This window comes from Protopterus annectens, chromosome 9.part0 (genome assembly GCF_019279795.1).
Source record: "Protopterus annectens isolate FY-2018-M chromosome 9.part0, PAN1.0, whole genome shotgun sequence".
In the NCBI taxonomy this organism is placed as follows: domain Eukaryota; kingdom Metazoa; phylum Chordata; order Ceratodontiformes; family Protopteridae; genus Protopterus; species Protopterus annectens.
In genome coordinates this window covers 505,802,598-505,822,542 of record NC_056743.1, presented here as the reverse complement: position 1 = coordinate 505,822,542, position 19,945 = coordinate 505,802,598, and the positions used below count along the sequence as shown (strand labels likewise).

The following is a 19,945-nucleotide window of genomic DNA, read 5'->3' as shown; positions in this document are numbered from 1 at the left end:
AGTCTTTCTTGCCGTGCGGTGGAAAGCAGCTCGCAAGTCGTTGGTTGGCGATTTTCGAACAGCGTATTTGGTTGTTGTCGGTCTGAAGTTCTTACTTCTCTTCTCAAAGCTAAGTACCCCGTTGGGGAATCTTTTTCTTGTTCCTCCGATGTCAGAAAAAGTTAATAATTGTATAGCGTATGGGAAACAAATACCTCATAAAGATTTCCACTCTTACTGTCTACCTTGCTTAGGCCCTGACCACGACGTTTCTTGTTGTCAGTTCTGTGCCAGGTTCAACTCTCGTACTATCAAGCGCAGGTACGATTGGGCTTTAAATTATTTTGGCAGACGCTTCAATTACAGAATGTCGTCCGACACTACCGGAGTTCAAAAGAAGCGCAAAGACAAAGACAGGCCTCCGAGGTCCAAACAGGACTCGTTGCAGCTGGAGCCAGCGTCCGGTTCGGCTGTCGTCAGTGAGGCGCTTTTGCAGCCCCTGTCGTCCGCCACTTCTGAACCGATGGCCGATACGGACTCCCATGGGGAGCCATCAAGGCCCACTATTTTAACTGCTGCAGGACCTTCGGACGTCGCTCCTTCAGATGGGTCTGGAACCGCTGTGCAGGTACCGGCTTCTGAGGGGGTTTTCAGGCCTACTCACATCACTATTTCAAAGGCAAAGACAAAGACTCCTGTTAAGTCTAAAGTTCCTGCTCAAGCTGCTTCTGAATCCACTACCAAGACACAAAAGCAATTATTAAAGATGGCTGAAGATTTGCTTACAATGATTAGGAGTTCTCACCCCCCTCCTGAGAAAAGGCCTCGACAGGATGTTACTCTGGATTCCTCTGACCAGGCTTCTGTATCTTCTGTTTCTTCCTCAGATCAGGACTATTCCTTTCCTCCTTATGAGGATTCGGATGCTGAGGACTCTTTACCCTCGCCCTCTCCGCCTAAGGATTTCTCTTTTGGGGAAACCTTGCATGAGATGAGGGAACATTTTCATTGGGAAGGACAGGAGTATTCAGCTTCCAAGAAGAGGCTTAGGGAATTTCTTCTTCTTCCCCAGCATAGGCCTTTAGCTATCCCTCCTGTTTTGGACATTGTAGATGATGCTTTTTCTGAGGCTAATTTGAATCCTGATTCCATGCCTCCTGCTCCTTCTAAGCCTGATAGATTTTATAGGGTTCCTGACTCTCATTTATTTTTATTTAAAAACCCTTCTGCGGATCCTGAAACTATTTCTCAGGGCTCTAAGGCTGCTAAGGTTGCTACTTCTAAAAATCCTATTCCCTGTGAGAAGGATTCTCGTGCTTTAGACAGGTGGGGAAAAAAGGTATATACTTCTGCTACCCTGTCTGTAAGGGCTTTAAATTGCCAGTTTCATATGTTTAAGTATCAGCAATTTCTTTTGTCTGTTTTAAAGCAAAAGCTTGCTTCCCTTCCTGCTTGTGCAGAGGATAAGGAACTTCAGGATGTTTTGCATGCTACTGAACAAGTGAACAAGCATAGCTTACATTGTGGTTTTGATGCTTTGGATGCTTCTTGCAGGGCTGCAGCCTCTGGTACTGTTATTAGGAGACATGCCTGGCTTCGTGAACAAAGTTTACCAGAACAGGTTAAGGCTAAGTTATTAGATGCCCCTGTTCAACATGATGTTCTTTTTGGATCCAAGGCTGAGGAAGTTATTAAAAAGATGGAAGAAAAGGCAAAGTCTATGCAGACTGTAAAAGATTTCTTGCAAGTTCAGCCTCCTAGATTTTCCAGGAATTGGCCCTCTAAAAATTGGTCCTTTCCCACGTCTGACAGGCCTCAAAGGGGTAGATATAGGCGCTCCAGAGGTCGTGGTCAAGGTCAGGCCACTTACAGATCTAGACAATGGACTGCTTCTTCACCTAGAAGGGGAGAAGACAGATCCCAATCTCAAAGAAAGCAAGCTCAATGACTCTCTCGGTTGGGCTTCATGACCCCTTCACCTGGATGCCCCTCTCGGAGGAAAACTGTCTCTTTTTTACAGAAATTGGACTCATATTACCCAGGACAGATGGGTATTGGACGTGATTTTAAAAGGTTACAAATTCCACTTTCACACTTTGCCAAGGGCTCACGGTTGGCCAGATCTGCCAAAACATCAATGGTCAGAGGCCTTAACTCAAGTGGATGCTCTTCTGGCCATGAGAGCCATAGAGCCTGTTCCACTCTCGGAGATGGGAAAAGGTTTTTATTCAAGACTGTTTCTGGTTCCCAGAAAACAAAACTCATGGAGACCTATTCTGGACCTTTCTGTGTTAAACACCTTTTTGGAAATTCCAAAATTCAAGATGCTTACTCTGCAGCAACTAATTCCAATGCTCTCTCAGGACGCCTGGATGGTGACATTGGACTTAAAGGAAGCCTATTTACATATTCCCATCAGGCAAGAGCAGGAAATTCCTCAGGTTCAAGGCAGGTTCGAGGCACTTTCAATTCTCTGTACTGCCCTTTGGTTTATCTACTGCGCCCAGAGTCTTCACCAAGTGCCTGGCACCAGTAATGGCTTACTGCAGACTTCAGGGGATCCAGATTTACCCCTATTTGGACGACTGCCTTATTCAGGCAGACAGCAAAGATCTTCTGCTTCAACATCTGGACTTTGTTCAACGTCTTCTCCTCCTACTGGGATTCTCAGTGAACACAAAAAAGTCACATTTGATCCCTTCTCAACAAATGGTATTCTTGGGAGCCCTCTTAAATACAACCTTACAAAGGGCCTTCCTCACTCCAGAAAAACAAACTCAGCTGGCTTCTACTTTCAACACCTTAGCAACTCTATCTCAGCTCACTGCAAGGAAATTCCTGCAGGCTCTGGGCTACATGGCTTCCTGCATTCTGTTGATTCCAAACGCAAGGCTTCACATGAGAACGCTTCAGTGGTATCTGAAAAGTGTATGGTCACAGCATTACCACGATCTGGATATTCTGATTCCTCTGATCCCCTGCCTTCAGAGGGAGTTCCTCTGGTGGTCCAGGGTATGCACTTTAAACGAAGGAAAGCCTTTTCGTCTTCTTCAACCTACTCAAATCCTAACCACGGACGCCTCGGATTATGCTTGGGGAGCACACTTTCTAGACAATTGCCAGCAGGGAACCTGGACAAAGGACCATCTTCACTGGCACATCAATCTGAAGGAAATGTTGGCAGTTCAAAATGCCCTTCTAGCCTTCAAGAACCTTTTACAACCAGGGCCTCTGCTAATTCGCACAGACAACACCACAGTCATGTGGTACATCAACAAGCAGGGGGGTTCTCATTCATACCCCCTTTGCAGACTAGGTATGGCTTTATGGGACACAGCTCTAAATTTGAATCTACATCTCCAGGCTCAATTCATTCCAGGGAAACAGAATCTCTTAGCAGACAGCCTGAGCAGAAACATTTCAAATCCTCACGAATGGATGCTAGACACCAACTTATTCAACAGGATTACTGCAGTTTGGGGATGTCCCCAGATAGATCTGTTTGCATCCCATCTCAATCATCAGCTGCCTCGCTTTTGCACCAGGTCCTTCCACAAAACAGCTTGGAGAGTGGATGCCCTGTCCTTCAGCTGGAGAAGCCTTTCAGCATATGCCTTCCCTCCTCTTCCTCTACTGCCTCGGGTATTATTGAAGATAAAACAGGACAAGCCCAAGTTCCTCATCTTGATTGCTCCAAATTGGCCTCGACAGTTTTGGTATCCAACTTTAAAGCACCTGTTCTTGGGGCCTCCTTGGATTCTCCCACTGAACCCTTCGCTTTTGTCCCAGCATCAGGGTCAGTTACTACATTCCAACCTCAAGACCCTTTGCCTGGCAGCTTGGCTCTTCAAAGGAATTTGATTTCCTCTAGTCTTCCCAAACAAGTTTTGGATGTTCTTTTGGAAGCTAGACGGTCTAGCACTAGGAAATCCTATGCCTCTAAATGGAAGAGGTTTTGTATTTGGATGCAGGACCGAGGCTCGGATCCTCTGGTACCTGATCTCTCTTCTATTTTGCTTTACCTTTCGGAACTTTTATCTAAAGGACTTTCCTTTTCTTCCATTAAGATTCATGCTTCTGCTATTTCTGCGCATTTCAGTTCTGATCCTCCTGTTTTTTTCTCATCCTTTGGTGAAGCAATTCTTGAGAGGGGCTAAAAATTTGCGGCCTCCCAGGACCCCTCCTGTCCCTGCCTGGGATCTTAATTATGTTTTAGAAAAACTTACTTTGCCTCCTTTTGAGCCTGCTGCATCTTCAGATATTAAGTTTTTATCCTGGAAGACTGTTCTTTTATTAGCATTGACCTCTGCCAGAAGGGTCTCAGAGTTGCAAGCTCTCATGGCTGTGGAACCATACCTTATTTTCCATCAGGACAGAGTATCCTTGAGGACCAATCCTACTTTCATGCCTAAGGTGATTTGAAAATGGCTTTAAATCAGACAATTCACCTTCCTACTTTCTTTCCAAATCCTCAAAATAAAGGGAAAGGATTTTGCATTCATTAGATGTGCACAGACAGTTACGATTTTACCTGGACAAGACTAAAGAGTTCAGAAAGTCTAATCAATTGTTTGTTTCTTTTGCCTCCAGTTCTCTTGGAAAACCTATTTCTAAACAAACTATTTCCAAATGGATTGCTTATGGAATCAGATTTTGTTACACTCATCATGGGAAACAGTTTCCAGGTACCATTAGAAGTCATTCTACTAGAGCAGCTGCCACTTCTACAGCTTTCCTCAGAGGAGTCCCTACCAAGGATATCTTGGAAGCTGCCACTTGGAGTTCTGTGCATACTTTTTCCAAGCACTACAATCTCCCCCTGTTTTCTAAGTCCAGGGCAGGCTTTGCCTCTGCTGTCTTGCAGGGTATTCTTGCCTCCCCTTCTTCTATCTAAAGCCTCCTCCCCTTTTACACTGCTTTGGGATTCCACCCTACATTTATGACTGCAACAGTGAAACATGAAGAACATAGTACAGTTGTGTACACCTACCATAAATGTAGATGTTAGAGTGTCTTCACTGTTGCAGTCGGGGTTTCCCTCCCTCCTATCCCCTCTTTTTTCTCCCTTTTCCTTTTTTGTGGTGTATTTGTGTTTCCTTGTTGGATTCATTTTTGTTTTGTTGGGGACTTCTGACATCTAGGGCAAGAAAGGCTGGAGAAGATGGCGTCGGCTGAGGGCTATGTACCAAAGCATACTGACGTCAGGGTACTAGCTTGTACAGCCGACGCCGGACCCAGACTTTGGGATTCTGGCCGACCTCGGACTGCCTGCCGGCAGGAGCACCCTACAGTTATGACTGCAACAGTGAAGACACTCTAACATCTACATTTATGGTAGGTGTACACAACTGTACTTTGTGCATTTGCATAAGTGGAGTCGACTATCTGGTGCAAAACTGCTTGTGCGTTCGACATTCTGTTTTTCGTCACATTGCAGCCGATAGAATGTTGTTTTCACAAACAATAGTAAACCCCTTATGACCATCCTTCCTTTTTTTGTTTTTTCACAGGGACAGGATGTCCGTTTGTACTAATCCTTCTTTTGTGCCCAGAATTGTTATTGAGCTGTCTTTGAGTCCAGTAGTACAACTGTCATATCCTTTCTTCCTTCTCTTCAGTCTTCCACTGAGAATGTACTGCATACCTTGGATTTGCACAGACAGCTCCGGTATTATTTGGATAAAAGTACGACTTTTCATAAGTCTGACCAGCTTTTTGTTTCCTTTCTTCCCAGAACATTGGGTTTGTCTGTTTCTAAGCAAACTATCTCCTCCTGGATTTCTAAGGCAGTTTCATTTTGTTATTCCTTTCATGGCAAGTGTCTGTCTACTTCTGGTAGAGCTCATTGCACAAGGGCTGTTGCCTCTTCTGATGCATTCTTCAAGGGGCTGGACACAAATTCCACCCTTGAAGCTGCTATTTGGTCTGCAGTGCATACCTTTAGTTAAGCATAAATTGGATATGGTTTCTAGGGTCAGAATAGGTTTTGCTAGATCCATTCTGGGTGGGTTTGTTGAGTGCTCTTCCCAGCCTTCCACCTCCCAATCTTTTGATCAGCTTTTGCACTCTCCCTACCATGAAGAATACTGAAACAGTGATATATGAAGACATAGTACTACATTTGTGTAAAATCTTACCATAACAATAATGTGCTTCACTGTTGCAGTATTCCCTCCCTCCAACACCTTTTTTCCTTTGAGTTTTGTTTTAGTTCCCTTCCTTGCTGAGGTTCTAAGTTTTCCATTTACATTTTTTTTCCTTCTGGACATGCATAACCTCTTATGTGCTGGGAGCATTGTTTTTCTACTGATGCAGTTCATTTCTTGGTAACTGCATCCGTATGTAACCTTTTTGCCCTACACCCTGTACAGGGACCATACATGTGACTTATAAGATCTGAAGGCTTTGGTATACCAGCTGGACGTTGGGCTATCCATGGTCTGTTGTTTAGGACACACTTTTTCTTTGGGGGGGGGGGGGTTCTCCCTGGAAAAGGAAGCAGAAATATAAATATAGAGCAAGACATTTTTCTTCACCTGTATCCCCATCATCTAGATCACACAAGAAGGATTGATTGGATTTTGCAAAAGGTCTGTTTAAAGTCTTTTAGTCTTTATACTCTGAGTCTTCCTTTCATTTAAAAGGAAAATAATTTCTTCTCTCAGCTTCTGATTCTTATTCTGAGGGACAGGAATTAGACTTAAGACTGTTTTGAAGTTCCTCCTCCACAGAATGAGAAAACTGACTGATGAATTTTTTTCATTAGATTCCCCACCTGAAGAGTTGTCTTTTTCCTGAAACTGTTGTCAAAATCAAATGGGAACAAAATGAAGTACCAGAATCTCAACAACGATATGATTTCTTACAGGTGCATGTTCCTCAACTACAGCTTTTTCTCCTGTTTTGCCAAGATTAGAGGATTAATTCCTTGCAGCCAGCAGTTTACCTGACCCCAGAAAGTCTGATGTTATATAAGGTACCCAGACCCACAAATGCCTTTTAAAATGCTCAAGCAGACCCTGCAGTGATTTCTCTGTCAAAGCCATCTTCTGCCAAACACCTTATGATAGCTAACCCTATTCATTCTGACAAAGATGGGAAAGCCCTTGATAGGTTTAGGAAGAAAGTTTATACATCTTCCACCTTAGCCTTGAGAAACATGAATTGTCAGGTTCACATGTCTGTTTCTCCTGGCTTTCTTTGACTGTATGAAAAAGTTAATTGCTGACCTTCCTTTTTCAGAGACTAAGAAATCTATTAACTTTTTTTATATTGCATGTCTCAGGTAACCAAGCACTCTGAAATGTTCTTATAACGTTGCTGATGATGTTTCTAGAGCAGTTGCAAGCGGATTTGCTTGGCTACACACTCAGAATTTACCAGAAGATGTCAAAGCTGAGATCTTGAATGCTCCCCTGGATAAACGGGTATCTGAAGAAGAAATAACGGATCTAGGGACCCAAGTAGATAGTCGGCTTTCTTTGATAACCATGTTGCCAAAGTGGTTAGAAAATCCTATGTGACCCATCTGATTATGAAAGGGTTTGCATCAAGATCTAAGGATGTAATGGTGCCCCTCTACTCTTTCCCTCATCAGACCCATTATTGAGGACAATGCACCAATTGGAATATACCTGGCTAGACATCTCCAGCAGCTGGAGAGACCACAGAGGTACCTGACCAAGAGGATTACTGGCCTCAAACAGTTGCCCTATGCAGCACAATTGAAAAAGCTAAGACTGTTCTCTGTTGCATACCATTTTCTCAGAGGCGATCTCTGTCTAATGTACAGAGCCATGTCCAACCCAGAATTGTTGAACATGCTCCATCTTAGCAAAACCAAATCTACTCAAGCTACACGCTCTAGGGATATAAACCTCAACACAACAATGAATAGAACATGCTGGAGGGATAGATTCCCTTCGCAGAGACTTCCCTTACTATGGAACAGGGTCCCGATCTACATAAGACAGAGCCCCTCACTATCACTCTTCAAGAGGGACCTTGATGAGTGGATGGGTAACAGAAAGTTCACACCGGGGATCACACCAACGGCACTACTAGATAAGGGCCAAGGGTACTAGCTGCTAGTACAAGGGTCTAGGGAACTACTAAAGGGGCGGTGAATACTGCACAATGTGGCTGGGCTAATGTATGCCTTCGGGCAGATAGCCCAGTACCAACTTATGAACCTATTTGGTCCATCCTCTGCTGAGGTCCATAAAAGATTTAATGAAAGAGGAAAGTTTAATTCTGGATGTTACCTAAAGGTTTCAGTCCTCCATGCCAAAATGTAATGGAAAGTTTCCTTCCCGTTCAGGTTCCTTTCATACGAACTGGATTAAACAATCCCAACAAGGCACAAGTTAACAAATTTCACAGAGCAGTGACTTGGCAGTTCAGAAAAGAAGACCATGTCCTCCCAAAACCAAGGAAAATCTAAAAAGAAAACTATGAAAACCCATCATGTGTTCCCCCTCCCCACCCTGACAATACAGTAAAACTTTCACAAACTCTAGATGTTCACATCCCTCTATAGCACCAGATAGCTTCAGACACTTGTATTCTGAGAATCATTCAAACAGGCTACAACTGGCACTGGGATTCCCATCTTCCTTTTTTAAGGGATTCCTCTGCATCCATCCAATCAAACCTCCTTGTATCATCTTATCCCAGATCAAAGACCATCTCAGCAGTTGTGTAAGTAAACTTATTGTTGTAATAGATGTTTGAGTACATCACTGTTGCAGTAGGAACACCCTCCCCCTTTCCCCTGTTTTTATGTTTTATGCCAGGGTATTGATATTTTTCCCTTACCTTTCATCTTAGCACATTATTAACATACAGGGCTGTGGTCTCCCATACACAGATGCAAGAATGATGCACTGTAAGGTTGGCACCCTATCTACTTATTCTGTACCAAGCTTCTTGTATTGTTCAGCTGTTAGGGCACAAAGAAGCTGACCCTTAAGCTTTGGAAGCTGTATGGTTGTCATATCCTGGGCAGGATATAGCCCATTTAGCATAGGCTACTGTGACAGTTGGCTGTCTGAGCATCTACTGTTACGGTAAGTTTGCTTACACAACTGTACTTTCTGGCTTGTTGTGTGCTGTAATATGCATCACATTATGATCTAGACAGTTTTGTCAGCTGATAATATTGCAGCTGCTGCATTAGTCTGAGACCCCCAAGCGCTCACCCTCCCAAATCAGCAACATAATTTGGGGGAGACTAAAGAAAAAAGTCTTATTTGAGCGGTGTGTTGAAGCTGCTTGTGGATCTTGCTGTATTAAGGGAAACCATGTCCCCAGTATGAAGAAAATAGAATAGTATGTCAGACATTTTTAAACTTGTATGTTTCACTTCTTGGTTAATCCCTTAAATCTTTAGTTTTGATGACAGAGAAACTGAAAGCCATTTATCCCACAAAGAGGCACGTATTCCAGTAAATGAAAATGAGTGTTGCTGAAAGATGTACAACGCCCTCTTTGATATGTACCCAACCAGGCATATCAAACTATTTGGAATGTCCACAGAGGTTCCACAGTAAAAGAATACAGGGGATAAGTAAAATGTCCTATGCAGACCGCCTCAGGGCTCTAATCCTGTATTCTGTCTCATACAGGCTTTTGAGGGGAGATCTATGCCTAGCATATAGGGCATACTCTGATGGACCTCCTTCATATCCACAAAACAAACCACACCAGAATTACCCATTCTAAAGACTTAAACCTTGCCTGTGATATAAATAGGACCTGCAGAAGGGACAGCTATGTATCCCACAGACTTCCCATCCATGTGAAGCAGAGTTCCTCCCTAACCTAATTCAAGTGCACCTTGGACAGTTGGCTGGGGAACAGGAAATTTATCGCTGGTTTGGCATCTATGTCTCTAGTGGACACAGGCAGACTGTAAATGGTTCATCTCTCAGGCCCCTTCTTGTAAATGTTTAATCTCCCAAATCCCTGCTTACACTTATCTAGGGTATCAGAGTTTGTCAGAGATTTTGGGGTGTGTGGCTAGGCTTGAACAGGCCCTTGTGGTCATTAGCCTAGTAAACACCTATTAACCTATGAATATTCTTTCATCTTTTAGTTTAAATTCCTCTCCTTAACTATTCCAGCATCAAATCTCTGATCAGTAAGAGGTTCCAGGAGTTTTCTGTACTTGCAACTATATTTGTGTTTTCCACATTTCTTGTCTTCTCATCTGAACCTCCTCCTTATATTGTTGTTTCTTGTTTTTTGCACATTCAGTTGCTGCCTGACTTTTGCCTACTTTTGCTTTGGTTTCTAGTTCCACTTCCATATGCTTCTGTTAAACTAAGTCATCTTAGATTTGTTCTCCTCATGCTTTAAAACTTGCACTATGTTTGGATCTGATGAGGTCAGCAGATATGTATGCAGTCCTACAATTGCAGATCTATACATATAATCATTTTCGAGGAGGCCCATACCTTCTTCAGAGCAAGGAATATATAATGTTGGTATACACTGATTTTTTGCATATTATTTGATAAAGCTTGAAGAATTTTTCTTGTTTTCCTGTTTAACTGATGTAGTATCCTGTAGGGCAGTCAGTCACCCCAAAACTGTAACTGGAACAGTAAATTGATTTATATTTTGGACTTTACTCTTAGTTGTGGGGACTGTTTTCACTATTAATTTTAGTCTTGTAAACATTTCCTTACTGAGTTTTGTTCATATTTGTTCATGTTTTATCGTCAATCCTTCCTCAATTCCCAAATATGTATACACTCTCTCCTGTTCAAGTTCCTTTATGTCACATTCTTATCACAGGCTGATTTTTTTCCTGGTGCTGCAGCTTTCCTATTTTAAATGTTGCTTTTGCACATTTATCAAGATCAAATTACACTCGTATCTTTTAAGAAAGGTTTGTGCAGTTGTGCTTTCAGCTCCTCATCTGATAAATTACATTTTTAAATCATCCATAAAAAGAAGACGAAGTCTTTGCACTTTATTTTCTGGGAGCCAAATTTATAACTATGCTCTAATCTGTTAAGTAGACAGCTTAGTGGGTTAAGAGCATGGCAAAAGAGCAGTGGTAACACTCACCCTGGAATATCCCCCTTTGAATTTTTATTCCTGAGATGATGATTGTTCTTTATCTGGGTTTAGCTGCAAAGTGGTTTGCACTGTTTATGCTCACTATAATGTAATTGATCAATGTAAGGTGTATTTTGTACGGGTCTGTATTAGATCACCAAATGCTTAAAAAAAAAGCGAACAATGATTAATCAGCTCTATGTAAGCGAAAGCTTACAATGTCGAACTGTCAGAACAGAGATTTTTTTCCAAAGGAAGAAAATTGCTGTTCCAACAAAAAATAAAATAAAAAAACAAAACACTTTAAACATTACATTAAGTGGGGGGCTTGGCCCCCTCCCACTTAAATATACCAACTCCGAAACTGCACTACAGTGCCGAAAATGGCAAAGTAATGAAGCGGCCAAGCAAATTCTTTCCCAGGGAAAGAATTTGCTTAAAAGCCGCTTCAATATTTTGCCGTTTTGGTCTTTTAAGTTCGACCAAGATGCCGGTCTTCTAATAGGAACCCATTTTGTACATCTTTTAATGCTCCTTTATCCATGAATGTGTGATGCTGTCAAGTGCTTTTTTGCAGTCTATCCATGCCACACTTAGATCCTCCCTTTTTTACAATTCTCCATTATGACTTTAACAACAAAGGATCCTTTATTCCATATGAATTTCTGCTACCCTTTTTGTTCTCTTGCCATGATTGAGTTTTCTTCTAAATTACTATAAACTCTGGCATCAATTCTACTGTATAGTTTATACCTTGTCAAAAGGCAAATTGTTGGTATATATTTTTAGGATAGCTAGCAAGGTCACTCTTGAGGAGGAGTGTCATTTTCCCTTTTGTTAAGCATGTTGGTGTCTGTTCAGGGTGTGCATATAAGTAGTTCTTACTCGGGGCTAAATATCTGTGTAAAGATATTAATACTTTTAGCCTGAAGTTAGGTACTGGATCTGCTGGGCCTGGGTTTTTCCAGTTATGGGCTTTTGATAGTTTTGTTTGAATTTCTCTGGCCATTAATTCATCTAATTTCGTATCCTGTACATATGAACTTCTTACTGCTTTACTACTACTTTCCATTCAGCATCTTTATTTTCCACTGGGTCTTCATAGATATTTCTCCAAAATGTGTCAATTTTTTTTTGTGGTGTTTCTATTCCTTTTGCTTTGTTTCCCAATTTTCTATAAATCTTTTTGGCTCATCAGTGAATTTCTTTTTTTGTACTATTCTTTTATATGTATCTACATATCCTCTAAGTTTTTCTGCATGTGCTGATATCTTTAGTTTATTGTTGGCAATAATGTACAATAGATGCTGGTCTGTTCTAATACTGCATGTTGCTTTTATAAACCTCTATCTTTCTAAGTATTGTCGATGTGTTCCTTATTCTATACTCTTCTAACAGTTGACACTTGTATTAATTGCTTTAGACTTTTCCCTATTCGATACTTTCATAATGGCATTTGATTTCTTCCCTTCCTCTCTCTTATTGCCTTGTATTTTTGTGTTAAGACTTTATCTGATATTAATTTAGCTACAGAGTAATATATCCCATTAGTTCTATTATATTACATGAATTTCTGTTAACAGTCTTGGCTACTGCATTCATTGGTTGTATCAGACTTCTAACATTTTAAGGTCTTGTTGACTTTCTGAAACCTATTTATATACTGATCTTAATATGTCTATCCATCTGTATTAAATCAAGTAATTCTTCCGTTAGATCATTTTCCTCAAAACTGAGGGTACATTGTTTGTTCTCCATTTCCTGTGGGCATTCTACAGAAAGTTCAGGAACATCTTCCTGTGACATACTCTCTTCAGCTGCATCCTCCTTTGCTGATTAATATGGGAACTCACTGGCCTATCACTCCACAACATTGACCACATCAGAGTTGCTATTGTTTCTTGCTCCTTCCCTTGGTGTGGAACGCCAACTGACTTTTGTTTTTCAAAATATCAAAATACTGAACTTTTGTACTGGCTTCCTCCTGAAGACTCCAGGTATCTTCGTGTAGCAAGTTATCATGTACTTCTAATTCCACCTGTTTCTCATTAATTTGGGGACTCGTTGGACCCTTGTCAGTTGTATGGTGGCGTAATACCTTGATTCAAAGGAGGAGGAATTCAATACTGAATGTCAGTTATTAAGACAAATGTTTATTAAAAGGGCATATCCTAGTGGCTTTTTAGATAAGATTATAAAAGAAGTAGTAAGAAAGAGATCTATTGGAATATATAAACATATACTTGGTAATGGGAGAGTGGAAAACAGTAGTATGGTATTAAGAAACTCTAGTACCTTAGAAATGTTAGAGGAGACAACAATGAATAATAAGCAAATTTCTGATACATCATATCTGACTTCTAATTTTGTAGCCACATTTAATGTGGACTTTTATCGTATAAGATAGTGTGTAAGAATTGGAATATTATCACACAAGATAAGGAGTTATTGGAAAAACTGGGGACTACCCCAAAATTCACTACAAGCAGGGACAAAAACTTGAAGAATCTTTTTGAATATATACAAAATACGGGTATTAACCGTAAAGGTATGCAACAATGTAGCTCTTGTCCATATTGTAAATATATTCTGGTTGGAACATCAATATCTAACAAAAAAGTATGGTCAAGTAAAGGGAAATATAATTGCAATTCAAAAATTGTTGTTTACCTTGCCAAGTGCCAATATTGTCCTTGTTATTATATTGGCAAGACAATACGTACATTAAGAGACAGAATATATGATCATATATATAGTATTAATAAACTTAATCAAGATAGTGCATTAGCCAAACATATTAAGAATACCCTAACCATGAATTCAAATTCTGGGTATTAGATCAGGTGGTAATGAATATGAGGGGGGGACCATTGGAAATAGAGCTCGAGAGACTGGAATTGATATGGCAAATCCGTTTATATGCATATAATAGCCCCGGATTAAACAATATGTGTTCCATAATGCCTATATTAAAAATTAAAAGTTTATGTAGATAAGCATACACATAAGAGCTTAATTAACTGGTGTGTATAAGTATATATAAATTGGACATATGTGAGTAATTCTATAGCTTATAAATGTCACACACCTATGTAATATATGTATTGCTTGAATTATTATATAGAATTGTTTTGAAAATAAGCTGCTGCTGAAATTATATAGTCAGTCTTGAAGTAAATTATATAGTCAGTCTTGAAGTATTTATACTTGGATCTATTTTAAGCTTTCGTGTACATATGATCAAAAAGTAATTTTTAAAAAATGCTTTAACATTTTTTCACATTTTATTTATTTATTTATATATATATATATATATATATATATATATATATATATATAATGTGTGTGATTTTAATGGACTTGGAAGTATATGCCTTTAAATAAGTAATGCTGATGTATTTGATTTACTATTTAAGTGACATTAATTTAATAGCATTGTATCTGAAGAAGTTCAAGGATTGTAACTGAACGAAAAGCGCTTCATATAATAAAGGATTGTAGCTATTCAGCACAGCTGCCACAATTGGTTTTTGTCTGCACCTTCTTATCTTTCTTTTACCTTGATATGGTATTGCCAGGTCATGGAAAAGGGTTCATGGATCAGCTGACTTACCTAGTTATCAATTAGTCTGTTAGGAAATATTGTGCGGCCTGACAGTTAATTTTGATTTACATAGTGCTTGTGACTGTGATTAAATGCATCATCTTTGGGTAATGTTTTTCCAAATTTAAAATTGTTGCCAATTTTATTAGACATATTAGACATGAATTGGATCCATCTCTTAGAATCAGAAGTTGTTCTGTTATCTTGTCAGTGCATCACTTTTCTGATTGTTAGCCTTCATTTTCTGAAGAAAACTTTTATTGCCTTGTCTTTAAGGGCTTGATTTGTTTCATAGTTTATTTTTGACATGTTGGTGGCTGTTTGGACCTGCTTGTGTTTTGGATTAATCTCGTTTGAAGACCCACAACATACAATATTTTGTTAGAAGTTTTTTTCACTGTCCCACGGTAACAGTGTCCACAGTAGTTATCCACATTTTGGCAGATGCATGTTGGCAACTTGGAGTAACACTGCTATGCTCACTACCACCCATTTAACTGGTATATAATGAATTATCATGCATTCATTATTTTCCAGTTGGTGGGTGGTTATGGAAGTGAAAAGAGATCTACAGCAGTCCTGTAATTATCCACACAACAAGATAGTGTGAGCCAAAACACTGAAAGAAATCAAGCCAGTTTTATAAAATTCATAATATCAGGAATCAAAATCAAATTGTACAAGTACAGTTGACATCTGTATTTGTTTTATATGCATATTTGCACAGCCATGTGAGCCGAGCACATTTTTAAGTGGTAGATATGCATGATTGGTTGACATTTATTGGTTCATTTATTACTGTGTGGCCTATCAGATGGACTGTCCATTTATTAAGTTGGTGTACAAAATAAACATGATCTGCCTTAAGAAGGAACATTTGTACTGTCCTGAAATTTTAAATTGGATTTTGAAATTTTGAGTAAATGGTTAGTCTGTATATTAATTCTTGTTTCTGGGGACTTTGATTGTATAACCATTTCTTAGGACAATAAGCATCTTCTAATAATGCACTTTTGACCATTTTAACTACATGGTATATAGACAGATACAAGTCACTGTTTTTAAATGGTGAGTTAGCAGTTTACCACACAGTATGCTTGGAGTAAGTTTGTAAGTAACCGTTCTTTAGGATAATACTCCAGTTTCATGAAGTATCTGCTTTAATTGTAATGAGCATTAAGTAGTAATTCTGTTAGTATTTTTGTGTCCTGTGTATCCCATTGTCTAGTTCACACTTGAGCTGGATATTGATTAAATGTAAATATTTTTTATGCAGTCATTTGCTTAACAGTAAAATAGAAAAGCATTTAGTAACAAACCAAAAACACCCATCTTGCAATGTCAGTGTCAAAGGAAATCACAATTAACAACCAAACACTCCTTCAGGTAGTCACTAGAAGCACATCTTTATATAATGGTTTCATCTTTTATTGTCAAGACCTCTTATTTGGTTGTTAACTTTAATGAAGCATTTTAGTAATTCTCAGAAGTTGATTGCATGTATGGATATTTCTGGTCTTATTTTTGACCTTACAGTTGAAAATCAAAAGCTAGAGTTTGCAAAGACATGCATTCACTTGTGTTATGAGGTCCTGTAGCGCTTAATATATTTTGTTTTTTGTATGATGGTGCCATTTTCTTTCTTACAGATTGAACTTGGATCTACCAATGTCAGGGTTGGAAGTGTTATTTTTGGAGAGCGAGAGTATCCAGATAAACATACAACTGACAAGAATGCAGCAAATGGAGAAGAAACACAAACCAAGATGGAGAAACTGACAGTAAAAGAGCAATAACAAAGGATCCAGCTGGGGAAAGGAATGTAACCTCCCCTCAACACAGCCAAAAGCACATAAAAAAGCTATGCATTTCACTAATTTAATTTCCTTGTCAGTGTACATATCAAAGTAATTTTAGTGGCACAGAATCATGGGAGCAGTTTTTTTTTATGAAAAGCTGTACAAGTACGCACTGAGAATTTTATGTGTAATGTGGTTGCACAGATGTTTGAATAGAGCTCAGGGAAACCGAAGGTCAGAGCTCACTGCTAATGTTGCTTTTATCTTATCCACCTAATTTAGCATCATTTTACTCCATCTTTTTAATTGTGCGTTATTTTAGATCATATTGATAGCAGTTGACTATTGGATCTGGGAGTAACTCTTCTGGAACTGCAATCTTCTAGAAAAAAAAAAAAATATTATCAAACTAAGTGAGCCATTGGTCAAAGCCCATGTTTTGCATCTCAAGAAATCTGCAGTGACTAACAGTATGGTGACTACAAAAGTGGCAGAACTCTGCTTTAAAAAAAGAGTATTTTATAAAGGAAGGGAGAACTCCCACTACCCCCATATAGGGTATATGCCATCACTGTCCCCTAGTTGTTTGTCTTTTCAGCTTTTCTTGGTTAGAGGTCACCACAGCAGAATTCCAGTCCGCTAATGATTGCCAGTAGATTTTTATGGTGCCGAGTTGCCAGCCAAAACTTCAGCGAAGGCACGCCCATTAACGCATTATACTTAAATATGACAACAGTGCCACAGAAGTAAGTGCATGGTGACACCCTGTGAGTCCTACTGTTGATAAGTTTACCAAATAAGTCTGTTTTGGTACACATTTCATAAAGGATTTGTATTTGGGGAGTTAGGCTTCAAAAACTGTTCTATTACCACTTGGGCACTGATCGGTTTACATCCTGTTGAAGTTGCTACATGTAATTATCAAGGGGGTATAGTAGACTTGCTTAACCCCCCACTGATGTTCTTTTCCACTATGGCATTTATCAGAAGTGCTATGTCATCAGGATTATTATATTTGATAGTTTGGGTGGAGGTGGTAGGAGGATACAAAATTACTCCTGGGGGAGTCTGGACCAGAAAGTCGTAGTGTTGGTTGCACAGTAAATGTCCACTTACTCTGCATTAGCAGACTATAAAGGGCGTACCGAAGTTGTGCAACAACCAGCAGAATGTTGATACACAGTTGGTGGAAGAAATGGTCGGTCAACCGATATCCCAACCAGAGAGGGATCTGTCTTCATATACCAGCAACATCAGTATGGTCAGGTGGTTGTCATTACAAAAATAAAATGGTAACCATTTGAAATGTCATCACCAGCCAGTCCTGAAATGTGGAGACTGAATGACTGAAAGATTGGACTTGTATTTACTAAGACTGAGATGTCATTTCTCAGAATATTCCTTTTTCTCTGAGGTATGGTGATCTTGGAGTTTATATGTATAAGCAAGGAGATTGGGGGGGGGGGGCTTGCCCCACCTGCAAAAAGAAGTTTTAAGGAGTAGAGCAATTTTCAACATTTACTCTTCTGTATTTTTGTTTTTTGGCTTTTTACTACGTGACATTTTGAGTGCCAGCATTTCAATAGGGAGCCAAAAAAAGTTGCTTGCACTGTCAGATTGCTGTCAATACGAGTTTGTTTTTTTTGCTTAAAATGTGTTTAAACTCAGGATTTTGTGGCAAAATGCCCTAAAACATATTGTAAATGTTCTCCTACCTAATAATTAGAATTTTGTGTTGTTTCTGTGTTTTAGAACACAGTGTTCTTAACAGTATGCATGAAATTTATGATGTGACACAAGTTGAAATATTGTGAAAATGTGCCTGTGGTGACCGAATGTAAACATGTTAGCACTTGTGATGGCAAAATCTTCTATCCAGTGGCAGCTTTTATTTTTCCTTGTAAGTGATTACATGCCCTGGGTAAAGGAGAAAATTAATAACGAAGTTCTATTTAATGTCAGTAATTTAAATGTTTTTGTGTATTTTGTTAGTACCTGCACTTTGTTTTATGTATTTATACATTTATTCCCCCTCATTTGGCAACTTTAATTTCCTTATTATATCTCATCTAGTTCCAACATTAACAAACTAGGACTGCATTTGCTTCATAGATTTTAGCACAAATTATGCACTGGACTGTAACCTGTTGTGCCACTTCTCTTCAGGAAAAGTCACTTTGCGGATTTAAGTGGACTCTGCTAGTTGGCACCATTTCACATGTAGTGGTGGTTATATCACTCACTGTTGCTTTATTTTTCTTGTTCTCTAAGCTGACAACTGTGAATTTTCATGTTTGCCTTAACTCAGGTGTAACTTCACTAGTCAGGAATGTCCCTGAATCATGCACTAGGCAAGGTTGCTTGTTGGGAATATGCTGAATTGTGTGATAACTTTTTTAAGTTATTGAGTGAATTTAATGAAGACTGCTGTTTGACATGACCATGATCAGGCATGCAAGTCTGGGAACTTTTTATGTCCATCTTGCACTTAGTACAGTTTATTTGTGTTGAACATGTATAATAAGGAGGGTTGGGGCTTGCTTTGCTCCCTCCCCTAGCGAGTTCCCTTATTCTAGTATTAATATTGTGTGTTTGTGTTAAATAAACTGCCGAAAATGTAGATTAGCATAAGGATTTCAATAACTTCCACATTAAGTCATGGGAAGTATAGTTTTTCACCACTTTCTTAAACAAATCTTACCAGTCAGTCTCCTGTGTTAGTGGTTCTTTGATGACATTGTCACCAACCTTCAACTCCATTTATTTAGAAAAGCTGCCTCTGTATCTCCCTGCCTGTACAGCTGCAGCTCTGTGTTTTTAAGTTTTCAGGGCAAAATGATTCCTCATGGCAGCTTTTACTAAAAAAATAAAGCTGTTCATATTGGTACAACCATTTTTGGCAAACCCCATCCTGTTAACACATCCATTACATTATAAAAATAGTCTGACTTGTTATTATTTAGGCATTTCAGTTGATCCCCCCCACCCCCACGTCATACATTCACATACAACTTCCATTAAGTATATACGTTTACGCAGTCTGGTCTTTCCATAAAATGTCTCCCTCCCCCTGGAATTACTGCTGCCATCCTTTCTCATATCATATACTGGTAATCAGTGGTGCCACATGCTCCCACTGTATGCCCCTCATAGCCAAGTCTGATTTAGTTTCCCAACCAAGTTTAACTGTTTTACGTTTTCCAAACTAACACAAATAGCCACCTTGAAACAATTTTCTGCCATTCTGTTTTTACCACACAGTGGTCACAAGCTCAGAAATGTCCCCTGACTTTTTGTTTTGCGATCTCGCAGCACCCACACCATTAGTACTGTATCCAGTTGGCACAGTATTTTGTCTGCTGTACTGCTTCTTTCTCAACATGTCATTTAAATACTTCAGAGTGGTCTCTTAGAGTTTGTTGGTCTGTTAGTTGACTTGATGCTGGAGGTACAGGGCTGTTCAGTTTCTCAGATTCAGGGGCCCCAACCTCTGACC

General features: G+C 39.5%; 1 protein-coding gene across 2 annotated transcripts in view; it reads left to right on the top strand.

Moving 5' to 3' along the window:
- LOC122811302 (pyridoxal phosphate binding protein) overlaps positions 1-19,307 on the top strand; it is a 274,466-nt gene extending 255,159 nt beyond the window's left edge. For both annotated transcript variants that reach the window (XM_044083062.1, XM_044083063.1), the window contains exon 8: positions 16,300-19,307. In XM_044083062.1, coding sequence (XP_043938997.1) covers positions 16,300-16,446 — 147 coding nt within the window. In that variant the 3' untranslated portion in view covers positions 16,447-19,307. The remainder of the gene's footprint in view (positions 1-16,299) is intronic.
- Positions 19,308-19,945: the final 638 nt, after the last annotated feature.